This window comes from Ascaphus truei, chromosome 6, assembly GCF_040206685.1.
Source record: "Ascaphus truei isolate aAscTru1 chromosome 6, aAscTru1.hap1, whole genome shotgun sequence".
Classification (NCBI taxonomy): domain Eukaryota; kingdom Metazoa; phylum Chordata; class Amphibia; order Anura; family Ascaphidae; genus Ascaphus; species Ascaphus truei.
This window is the reverse complement of record NC_134488.1, coordinates 108,647,953-108,660,569: the sequence shown is the minus strand read 5'-3', so window position 1 is coordinate 108,660,569 and position 12,617 is coordinate 108,647,953. Positions and strand designations below refer to the sequence as shown.

At 37.8% G+C, this 12,617-nt stretch overlaps 1 protein-coding gene and 1 long non-coding RNA gene across 11 annotated transcripts in view; one reads left to right on the top strand and one right to left on the bottom strand.

The window, feature by feature from the left end:
* LOC142497640 (voltage-gated potassium channel KCNC1-like) overlaps positions 1-10,859 on the bottom strand; it is a 79,636-nt gene extending 68,777 nt beyond the window's left edge. For 4 of the 9 annotated variants that reach the window (XM_075605708.1, XM_075605704.1, XM_075605706.1 and 1 more), the window contains exons 1-2: positions 10,515-10,859; positions 5,105-6,149 (exon numbers count right to left, since the gene is read on the bottom strand). In XM_075605708.1, coding sequence (XP_075461823.1) covers positions 5,105-5,701 — 597 coding nt within the window. In that variant the 5' untranslated portion in view covers positions 5,702-6,149; positions 10,515-10,859. Of the gene's footprint in view, positions 1-5,104; positions 6,155-10,514 lie in introns of those variants that run through there. The other 5 variants (XM_075605711.1, XM_075605712.1, XM_075605710.1 and 2 more) reach the window with 2 other exon arrangements.
* On the top strand, positions 5,778-11,855 carry LOC142497642 (uncharacterized). 2 transcript variants are annotated; one of them, XR_012802296.1, is made up of 5 exons: positions 5,778-6,132; positions 6,790-6,813; positions 7,114-7,197; positions 10,659-10,841; positions 11,487-11,855. It is a non-coding gene; the product is annotated as an uncharacterized LOC142497642 (long non-coding RNA). The 2 variants fall into 2 exon arrangements; XR_012802295.1 differs by having other exon boundaries at positions 6,790-7,197.
* The last annotated feature ends 762 nt before the right edge of the window (positions 11,856-12,617 follow it).

Sequence of the window (12,617 nt, the reverse complement as noted above, 5' to 3'; positions counted from 1 at the left end):
TAAAGACAAAAGTGACAACTGTAATCCAACACAGTGAGGGAATGCTTGTAAGAGAAGTGTCTATCATTATATTGGAAAGCTATATGTCACCGTTTGAAAGCCCTGCACCAATAGTGTTATCATGGCTTTATGTCTAATATGCTGTTTCTCTATTTAATTACCTTATATCTGGCACTCAGCTCTTCACCCAGCTGCTTTATATTTACAGTATTTTACATCTCACTGTATTTTGCTTTACAAAATCAGCAACACCCCAATTACAGTACATGATATATTTCAGCTGAGTAACTGCATCAAAAGCATATCACATTTAAACCTAGAAACAAAGCTATCCTTTATTTTCATGAGAAACCAATACACAATATATGTCCATGTATTTCATGCACATACTGTATTGTGGAACCTTTCTACGATTAAAAGGAAATAGACATATGCTATAGCTGTGTTTAGACATGAAAGGGACAATGCAGATATATGGGCAGAGAGCATGTTGAGTGAAGCCTTATTGGTGATGGTGACAGAGGTCTTATGAACAAAGGGACGAGTGGAAAAGTTCTACGGTAGCACTTTTATGAATGGTAAACATTATACTGTAGGTGTTTACTGCTTATGCATAATAAATGCAATGTTGTGTATCATATAAAATGTTATAGTTCACATGCACTATCTTGTAAATTCTTGATCTTACCTTTAATGTTTAATATATCAGTGAGTTGATTTCTGAGTAATTCCTACTGGTGTATTTATAATAAGGTCAAATATAGAATACATGTGGTGAAACATGCACTAGTTCCATTCATTTGAATTGAGCTCAGGGTCTTCTAGGGCATGGAGAAGTGGCTTGAGAGTATATTGGATAAAGGCCTACATGACATATACAACATGAATGGCATAAATAATCAATGAAAACATTACAATGTTTAAACATCATTCAATGTAAGAGTATCCATAGTATATATCACATTATGGAAAATTAACAAGTGCTTCAAACTGGTATGAAATACCACTGATACACTTTGTGTTATCCCATACAACACAATATTGAAACAAGATATTTCACAACCAAGATATTGACTTAATTCCATTAATCCTGTGATAACCCGTTCTCCTTAACTTCAACATGGATAAGGACATGGGGGTCTAGTTACTTAAGTCTCCCTGTTGCAAAACCAGTAGAAAAAATGGCACCAGATATGTCAAAGAAAATGAATCCAATAGAAAGCAATGGGATTTTTCCACACTGATTTTGCTTCACTTGGCAGCCAAGAGACTTTAGTAAATGACCCTCAGTATCTGAAATGCATTAATTGTGTTTACTTGAATCTAATGTATATAAATGTAGGTATTGTGTGAGTGTACTCAGCAACTCCACTGTATGAGTAATACATTTAATAAGAATATTGGCAGTATGACATGTTGAAATGTGTGTGACCCATTCTGTTCACTTATCTGATCTGGCTTCTGATATTTACAACCAGTATATTATTTTGAGCTAATACACTTGCAGTTCTCTCTAGAGTACTGCTATCCATGCAATGGAAACTCCCAATGGACTATACCAAACCTTTGTGTATGCATGCCTTCTTGCTTGATTTTTACTATTACATGTGATGGTGTGATCTTTGAAGTCTATGTACAATAGCATCTATGTGTAATTGATTGTGCTGGTTCAAGAAAAAATATTTAGACCTGCATAAAATCCATCTTTATCCATGATTGATACTGCTGCTATGGACAAATTTGCAGAGGCTATGACAATTCCTAGAGGGAATTCTCACCCAGAGGTTTCTAACAATCCAACCCAGAAATGATTGAATATTGCTAGAAATGTTACAAAAATGTATCTAATTAATTATGGGGAATTGAATTCTACATCTATGAACCTTGACATTACCATAGTAACATTTTTTAGAAGATTTATATTCTTTCTCTGTATATTTGGCCTCTGATGTTCGTATAAATAAGGATCTACTGCATGAAATTGCAGTATGCTGTAAGAATGCAACTACCATGGCAATAAAGCCTTCATTTATGGAATCATGTAATAGGACTCCTAAGGAATGTCAAGTCCAATTCATAGGTGCTGTATAATGTTAAACAGGGATTACAGGGGAAATTGGGATTTAGTGGAAAAGCTGAAGTTGTGAAACCCCTTATGTATGATCTAAAAGGATCTGGATTAATTATCTTCTAAAAGGTTGTTTGTCTGAAAACTACATGTTTCATCATAATATTTGGATGCTGTGCAACAGTAGGCCATCATGTCTCATAATGGAAGAAAATTGGCAGGTATGCATCTATGTAACTACAGTATTAGACCCAAACATTGCCACAGACTTCAGTCTCGTGTTATGTAATTCGTGAAAGGTTATTATGATTGGTAGAAGGATTTGTTTCTCCAAAGTAATTTTGAAACACCCAACAACATTTATTATAAAGGAATATACTTGACATCAAACCAGGTTTAGAATTCATTTTTAAATAATGTATGAATTTTTGTTTGTTACTTGACATTATTTTGCATTTGGTTCTGTAATCCCTTCTCGATTTAAGATGACTTGGGCAGAATGAAGAATGCTGTGCTTTGAGACTAGCATAGATAGCCCTAATACTGTATGAGAAGTACTGTATTTGCAGATCTTGTCAAATGTACTGTAGCACTGCAGTCCCTGCTTCAGGACTATGGACAGCTCATGGAGAAGAGAGACGCATTGCTGAACTGTGCTTCAGTCAAGGAATCATTAAAACCACAAACACTATCTCAAAAAAAAGAGAAAGTAACGTGCTGTTTTTTACATTTTCATAATAAAGGTGAAGAGTGCATCTTTATCACCTTAAGCCTTATAGCAAAAAAAAAGTATATAGCTTAATTAATACTGTCTTGTCTGTCGCACTCAATATAGTATTTCTTTTTAGTCACGACAAAAATCAGTGTGTTTGGATTTAATATATGCTATTACACTTTACAGTGTCATGAATTCCACATTATGCTCGGTTATTTAAGTTTATCCTGAGGATTAAAAAAAAATAATGGCAACAAATAAATACAATAGTTTTTGCTCCTCTGAAATGGTGAAATAGTATAAATATTGCTATCTACACTTAATAGCTTGGAAAAACTAAATTGTCCAGACATTAAAAAAAAATAATCTACATTTATGTTCTGGCCTGTTGTATTCCACTTATTTGGTTATATTTTTAATGGAGCATCTTTATGTTTTACATGGATTCCTTCCTGAATGATTATGTTTAGCTGCATAGACTTTAACCATCTCAATCTTTACAGTAGAAGACAATAGATAATTAATCTGGATAGAGAGAGAAAGAGAGAGGGAGAGAGAGGGGGGGAGGGAGAGAGAGGGAGAGGTGGGGGTTTAGTGAATCTGCAGAGTTTGCTTAAATTCTTGCTGCAGTTCCTTTGACTTCTCCTTAGGAAATCGGCTTGCGCCCCCCACTGGCTATAATGTCTTCACAATTGGCTTCATATTTCTCATCTCCAGTCATACACTACTTGCAAAACACACACACACACACACACACACACACACACACATTATTTGTAGCTGCATTGTTGTTGGACATCAACAAATAACTGTGCTGCAAATCTGCATGCGGCAGCTGTCAGATTCAAAGTCAACTAGAAACTCTGCATAGCGGCTGTTATACTGTACATGAGCATTTAAAATGTCACATGGGAGGACAGGATTTTCCTAGCGTTTAGAGACCAGTTATGTTGGTCCATATACATCCAGAAAGGAGTTATGGCGTTTTATACAAATAATACAATAGGGTCTCCCTTATTGCTGCCCCCTCCTCTTCCCATTTCCTACAGTAGAGCGGATTATTATCCTGTCTGCATCAGTGAGAGCTGGTCAATGTGTATGTTCCTTTCAATTACATTCCAGGTAATTATGATGGACAACAGTATAACTGGGATCCTATCTTTGTGCTCACTTGATCCTATTTAGACGAGTTCTTCAAATGTCTACTGTATCGCTTGAAGGATTCCAGAGAACCGAGACAGCAAATAGCACAAATCTAATTGTGCAGAAAAGAAATGAAGCGATATCCCACTTGTAATCCAATGATCTACATGTAAAATATGATTTATAAGGCCACTGGCTACTACATAAAATAATATATTCAAGACCGGGAGATAAATACGTTTTTCTTTCTCCACCTCTTTGTTTTCAGTGGAAGTCATTACTACACAATAAAATAGATGTGTATATTGAGGCTCTACAGTATTTTTCTCTCGTGAAACAATATAAATTTCATTAAGCAATTACTGTATGTGGATATATATTTTTTATATATAATAATGTGTCAGTGTTATCAGAAAGGTTTATGGGTTTGTTTTTCATCAGATCCTTACTACGCATGCAGGACCGAGATAGGATCCTAGAGCGAAATTGTTGCAAGCTTTGTTGATTTCCACTGCAGTGCAGTCCTCTGGTCTGCCCTCCCCCTACCAACACCACCAATATCTCCACACTTTTGTGCTGCAGTTCATGCACATTTCAGTTCGTGGTAGCCTTGCATCATTGCTTGGTTACACAGACTGCAATCGCAATGCAGCTTGAGTTGCACCAACAATCCATGCCCCATCTGGAACTCGCATATCTTTGGTCCACTGTACAGTATATACGGTACATAAAATGTAATTGTGGTGAAGGAACAGTGTAATCTGTATAAGATTTATTGGGAAAGTTTGCTTCACTGTCTCTCGTAACTGAATTTGGATAGCGCCTCCTGCTGGAGACTCTGTGCATCTTAATGCCATTGCAGAATTTTATATACAATATATGTGTATTTGTGTATGTGTGTGTGTGTGTGTGTGTGTGTGTATGTGTAATAAATTTGCTGTACATCTATAAATTATTTAAATGGGTCCTAATTTTAACAACCCACTATTATATAAATCAAACAAATATGAACTCTTGTGTTTTTCTAGCTATACATTTACATTTGAAACATTTATCTGAAATACATTTTAAATCAATCTGTCATATATTTACCAATCTAGTTACACTGTATAACTAATACTATTTGTCTTTCAAACACATATATACATATACTTAGAGATAAGTATTTAATACATTACCCTGGCAGCCTTGGAAGAATAAGGATCCTCAAAGAGAGCCCAAACTTTTGGCTGGAGTCTCTTCCAGCAGTTCAGCTTCCTGCCATCTTCTTGAAGACAGAGACTCTTCAGATCCCCATCTTCCTCCTCCTCCGGCTCAGGCGCCTCAAAACTGTCGAGGGCTTCCTCTGCATCCCTGTGCTGCCGGTAATTCATCCAGCAACAAGCCTCCACATCTGTCTCATCAATGCCCCAAAAAGCTAATTCTTCTTCATACAGGGGACCACATACATCTGCCGGGCAGTGCAGCTTCCCAGTCCTATAGTAGTTCAAGATATAGGAAAACACTGAAGGATGCCTGTCAAAGAAGAACTCATCTGTTTTGGGGTCATAGTCAAAGTTACTGAAGGCATCAGGCTCAGTGAGCCAGGATAGTCTGGTACCTGGCAATGTTTTGAGGGTACTCCTGTAGGTCTCATGCCTGATGCCCCCAACATTAATGACAATCTTGTCGCTGTCCTCGTTTTTGCCCATATCTCCTTTCAAACATGACTTGGAAGGAGGCTTGTTACCAGACTTGCGCCCGCGAAAGGAGGAGACACAAACTGAGCTGATCATAAGTGCCCTGGGTTGCTTTTTTTCCTTTTTTTTTTTTTTTTTTTTTTTTTTTCCTAGAGAAATCCGCAAGCCCAGATCAGGTTTCACAGGGACATCGAATCAGGTGGCTTCAAACTGGAGGCGTCATCACCTTCTTTCTTTCTTTTTTTTTTCTTCTTCAGCTCACACACATCCAACCCCCCTCTTCGCCCCCCAAAAAGAGACTTAGTACAGTAGGTGTAAAAGCTGCAGGAAGGATACAGCTAGTAGGAAATAGCTTTATTTTCTATAGGCTTTCTTTATATATATATAAAAAAAAACAATATATATGTATATATATATATTTATATATGTGTGTGTGTGTCTATATTTCTTTAGTTTTGAGGCTGGAAGACTAAGGATCATGAAAGGATAATAACCCACAGCGTTGATTTCCCTGCTGAGAACCTCAGGTCAGTTGCAGCTGAGTCTAAAAGAGGAAGGAGAAAGACAGGTTATTTTGTTTTTAATTATTATTTGTATTTCCTTCATTTTTATTCCATACCCATCACTACAACCTCCATCTACCTCGTGTATGTTCTCTCCACTCCCTGCTTGTACACTATTCCCCGTTTCTATATAGTGTAAACCTGCTCACCCTCATGCCTCTCCATCACTTTGTACAGGGGCTTACACCAATTTCTACACTATAGCCCCTTAGTTCTTCTTTCTCAAGTTCTTCCTTTGGTTTTTGTTTCTTCCCCATCAGCACTTACTATACATGTTACCGATTTCTGACTCACCGTTTCACTTATTTATACCATTGGGTGCTCCAACATTGTGTTGCATCTTTATTGCCATTTATATTATTATTATTATTATTATTATTGTTCTGTGTATAACTGCTGTTTCTTTTCTCTATCTCTCCATTCCTTGTTTCCCCTCCTCCTTTCCATCATAGTTTTCAGTTCTTTCACTTCTACACTTGAGTCTGTTGGAATAATGGCAAGCAAAAAATGTACCATAAAAAATAAATAAAAAAAAGATATACATATATTTTAGTGTGTATATATTTCATCTATGTATTGCTTTCTGATTTGGGCTACATTGACTTGCGGTTTGTTTTCCAGGTTTGACCATTAAATATTGAAAATGTGAGTATAATTTAACTTGGTGTCTTCTTAACCCTTTCGCTGCCTGAGGGCTAGCATTGCTCTGCTTTGTTATGCAATGCGTTGGGAGCTCCTCTGGCTCAGGGAAAAGGTTCAGCACTCCCCTCCCTGATAGATTTATCCCAATCTGCCCCCAGTCTACTGTATGCACTGTATCTTCATCACGCGCTATTCACAGGAGGGAAGATACATGTACTGTCCAATGTTTCCTAATACTTATGGTGCAAAGTATCACCCCCTAAGTAAATGTGTTGGACTATTTAACCATGCTGCTTGTCACAGGAGCTGCTAGAATAACTGCAAAAGAAGAAGGAAAAAAGCTGAGTTGGCTTGTTTGGGCTGATCAATATGCTTAATACTAATACGGTAAGCATTCCTATACTGTATGTTCCCGGGGCATTTGTGGGGTGTTTGCAGGCACCTATGTTTCTTGCAGAGTCAAAATACTTCAATCCACGTTTTCCTTATTCTTTTATGCTGTGCATTCAAATTCCTCTTTGTCACATTTTATAACCATCTTTGTTTCTGCTCTGTCCATAATTTGCCCCATTACTACATTATCTGTTTCTCTCATTTTTAATTTTTTTTAAATTTAATCCCAATATTGCCTCCTTTTACCATTGGGTCTATGCTTATTTGTACAATATTTGTGGATTCTGTAACTTTTAATTTGCCTTGTTTCTACCTTGTGTTATTCTTTCTTTCTTTCTTTCTTTCTTTCTTTCTTTCTTTCTTTCTTTCTTTCTTTCTTTCTTTCTTTCTTTCTCTGTCCAACCGTTCCCCATCTTTCCCTATCCTCCCCATATCTTATTCTGCTTAACTTAGTGCTTTTGCTGCAAGACCTCAAGGGGAGCTGTAGGTTACACAGAAAAAAAAGCATGCAGGAAAAAAAGCTTTTCCCAGACTCGTCCTTGCTCAGGAGCAACTGAGCTTCGCATTCGCCCTTTAAAATATCTGCAGAATGTTTATTTTTTTTTTTTTTTCATTTTCATATTCAGTGAAAATGTGTAATAGATGTTAGAGTTCAACCTTAAAACACGTGACACGCTGTAATATTTAGCAACCACACACACAACCACTGGTGCAATCCAACGTAACTATTCCTAGACTGAAGCCAAGCAGAAATCTATGATATGCATCAGCAATCTTCTTAACTGTCTCTATAGCTAAAGTGCCCAGTTAGCTTTTCTGGAGGGTCTCAGATGTAGTGGCCACTACACTGATTGCAGTAAAAAAAAAAATTGCTTGCAGTAACCAACCAGTCAGTGACCTATTCTGCAAAGAATGAGGCAGATATTGTAATAATAATAATAATAATAATAATAATAATAATAATAATAATATAATTTAAAAAAAATAGGATGTCCACAGTGGGGGTTGAACACTAGTGGAATCACATTTGGTTACACGGCCAGAAGAGCAGCATATAGTTAGTGTGGCATGTACAGTAACTGGGCTTCTCTCCATAGCCTGCCCTGCAGGAACAAGGAGCCGCAAGATGGGGATGTGCTTCATTCACACCGTAGTTGTAATGATTAAAGATGTGTGCATCTCTGTGGACCAAAAAAAAAAAAAAGACAAAGCGCATTTGGATAAGATGCCCCGAGGGGGTTTGAGCACAGGAATCGATTAGTGATTGGCATTCTAACCTTGATTCCTGCATGGGTGCACATTATGATATCTAACTATCTTCGATTTACCATTTATCTATCATCTTTGTGTGTGTGTGTGTGTGTGTGTGTGTGTGTGTGTGTGTGTGTGTGTGTGTGTGTGTGTATGTGTGTGTGTGTGTGTGTGTACTGTATATATATATATATATATTGTATATATATATTCATCTATTTTGCATCCTCTTGGTCTGTCATCAATCCATGTATCTACTACAATATGTATCCTTTAATTAGTCTTCTTCGTGGTCCTACTGCTGCTATGTATATGTACAATATTTTCTTGAAAAAAATCAAATAAAAACTACTTATATTTATTTTGCACCATCCATATTCTTATATGCCATGCTGCTGCTTCCTTACTGCAGGGTCCTTACATTTCATTAACGTTAATATTTTAATGCTCTCTTTAATTGTTTTTCTTTTTTTTTACTGCCTTAATTATCTTTTGCATTTTTAATGTTTTATTTAACAGGGCTCAACGGATCAATTACCTTTCCATATGCTCACTGGTTGTATTTTTTTTTTCACTCTGCAGTAGTATTGTCAGACGCCCCCAGCTCTATCCAGCAAATCACCAGCGGCCTCTTTTTTTCAATGTAAAAAGGATATTATTGGCTGTGGGGGGAGGATTCCTTTATGCTCCATTCTATTTACTTACCAGATTCAGCCTCTGCCAGCTCTCTCGGAAAGGATCCCTGCATGATTTCCTATTGCATTATTTCTCTCCGCATTTGTTCCAATTAATCGTTATCAATTTACATTCTCTTCACCACTGTCATTTTTTTATTACTATAGCCTTTGGTTCTGTTGCTCTCTTCATTGCAGCTGACGCCCTGAAAATCCCTACCTATTATCATCATATTATTTGACATGTCATTCAAATCCTCTCCCTAATCCAGCAGCATGGGTTTTTTTGCTTCTGTATCACCTACCCCTGCCCTTTACCCCTTCACTGTACTCTTATTCTCCATCAATCCATCTCCTGCACACTTACTGTATCCTACATCCCAATTAGACCTATAAAAGTGGAATTTTGATTAAAAAAAGACTGGCGAATAATATAAAAGTTTTGACAAGTTTAGCTCATTTTATAATCCCAGTGCCTTTTTAAGTATGATCTTAAAAACTGCACAATTTCACACGCCATAGAGAAACTGGCAATGTATCAAATCAATACTGTTGCTTTGTCCAGGACGCTGCTGGAATACAGAAGTAGGCAAGTTCCTTCTCCCTTATTGTCCACACAGTGTGAGATATACAGTATGTGTGTGTCTGTGTGTGTGTATATATATGTGTGTGTGTGTGTATGGATAGATAGATAGATAGATAGATAGATAGATAGATAGATAGATAGATAGATAGATATTCCTTTTGGTATGCACAATACTAATTATCTAGCCAGGGAAATAGGACAGCATTATCTTTACTTACTAATCTTAAGTGAATAAGATGTAGGGTGAAAATCTCAAGGGTCAGGGAGAACTGGCAAGAAGAGGGTTAATAAGTAAGGACTGCTTTTCTCAGCTCTTTCTTTTTTTTGCTGTGCTGGATGTGATAAAACACACCGGCATGCTGGCGGTTAAAAGCATGCAGCATCACCTCGGCTTCAAGGATGGAAATACCAAGCTAGGCTACATTGGCAGAAGAGATCAGCAGGTGCATCCCAAGGTCTTGTGGCAGAATTGTGCTCATCTATGCCTTTATGGTAGAAATACTCTACTACAATTCAATACAGCCTCCTAAATGTGTACTGTATGATAGCATTAAATTGGGTTGTAGTGTTAGATTTTCCCTATGACAAATGACAATTCTTGACAAGTTGATAGCTGCAGTCTTACTATATAGACTTCCTTACGTCAGTGGCAGCCTAAAGGCAAGCAAAGGACCGTAGGATTTGACCGTACAGAAAAATCTAACTGCAGAGCCTAGAACATATGCTTCCATGTGAACAAAAATGCCTCCCCACACACCTCTTCCCTCCTATCTCAAAACAGGCAAAAATGCAATACTTACTTGAAAGAGAACACTTTTAGTTTTCAAACAGGTCCTTCTTTTTAGGGATCAGTGCATCTTATGCCCCCCCCCTCTCCCCCAAAATGTCATTCCTCTATGCAACCTACAAATTATATACTATATTCTCTATGTGATTACCCACAGGAAGATGGGCTCAGGATGAGCAAACGTTGCCTCCAGCACAGGCTGCCTGCGAGACTTGTGAATGAAAATAAAAAGGATTTCTACAGAGGGAAGAAAAACGAGCTTGATCGCAGAACGGATTAGTATTGTGGCGTGGCGTGGCCGGGCCTGGCCTGGCTGGTTTAGCCCGTGTCAAAAAGAATGGTAGGTTACAAAAAAAAAAAAAAAAAAAAAAAAAAAACGAGAATGCTTTTTGCCTGTGTGTATGTCTCCCAAGCTTGCAGGATGCCGAGTGGGGCTGTGCCCAGACTGCTGCAGACCGTGCTATGACATCACCGGCTCATTAAGGTGGAATTCTCAAGCTCTATTTCTTATACTCCACATTCCAACGTGGAATTGGAAGGTAGGGATTGATTCATGTTGGTTCTGCCAGTGCAAAGCTGCCTTTGAAAAAAATAATATATACGTAGGTCATGATGATGTAGAAATGTCAGGTGGGTACCAATATGCTGTGGTGCACGTGTATGCCTTCCCCTTTCACAGTGTGTGGTACATTCTGCATTCTAGTGGTGGATGTTGTCTAACTGATTCAACTTGAGCCCGGTGCGTTTGTGGGTGCTTGGATCCGAAGCCACCTTAAGGGGATTACAAAGGAATGTTGTAGAGTTGTGAAAAGAAATGAGCCAAGAGGGACAGAGGTGCAGTGTATGGGATGACGGGGAGACACTTGCACAGGTTGGATTCCCATGGGAGGAATGGGGAAGATGGAAGAGCAGGAGATAAGAAACATATTATACAGGCACGGTTGTATTTCTGATCATACTAACCAGGGGTTTCCATTCCTAACAGGGCTCCTATATAAGAAGTGTGATTGCTTCAAGTTGCAGCTCCATCTTAATAAAAGCAGAAATGATATTATTACCATATATGCTACAATCAAACCTTCTGGTGGCCAGCACATTCTTTCCCCATTCTTGTCACATATGTACTGTGTACTCTGCATTACTGTGCTGTTTTGGAGAGACGCTAATGTAAAATATTATGTTTAGGAGTTTTTAAGGATGGCAAATTCTGAGATTTGTATAAATCATTACAATTTACAGCACTGCAGTATTCTACACTCATAAATGTAGAAGTCTTAACGCATCCCCCAATCCCCCCCCCCCAAAACCCAACAGTATGTTTTTTATATTCTCGTATATTCTGCGATATTAATAGTCTTTGGGCCTACAATATCATTGACATTGATATGTGTTAAAAATAAAGGAGAATTTGTTTCAAAACTGAATGTGTACAGCTCTTGTATCTTATTAGTAGGTACAAAACTGCCCAATGTCTCCCATACCAATAAAGAAGTGACATCCAGGTGCCTTTTTATCTGTGCAGGACAGCAACACGTCCTAAATATATCTCTTTAATATTAGATAATATTGTACAATATGATGATACATTTTAATATATTTTATTTGTATCAAGTAAGAAGATTCTGTCTGTGTTGCTGCTTTTACATACATCATGCTAACATTTTAATGATAGTGTTACTTGCTGAAATATTTATTATGAGTGTGTACAGTGTCAGCAGAAAACATTCTGGAGTCCTTATTAGGTGAAATATGCCACATATGTGTCAATGGTTGTCAATCCTAAATTGGATTGGTTAATGGCAGGAAATGCCTTTTGCTTTTTAATAGTGGACCCAAACATGTATAAAAAGGCCAGATTTCAAGTACAGCTGCTGCCTCCAAATGCACTGTATTATGTAAGGGGTGCTAGTATACATGACTTAGGCACTGGCTGGTACTGGCTAAGTCTGTTGTTTATGGTGACGTCTACTGTGAGAAAGGCTTATATTCAAGGGTGACTGTGTTCATGGGATGTTCACAACGTTAGGTAGCGCAATGCCAATAGTCCTCTGGCTGCTTGCTTGAATGAGCTGGGTCAGGATGATCAAACATAGGTTTTGCAAGCATCTGCTAGTGG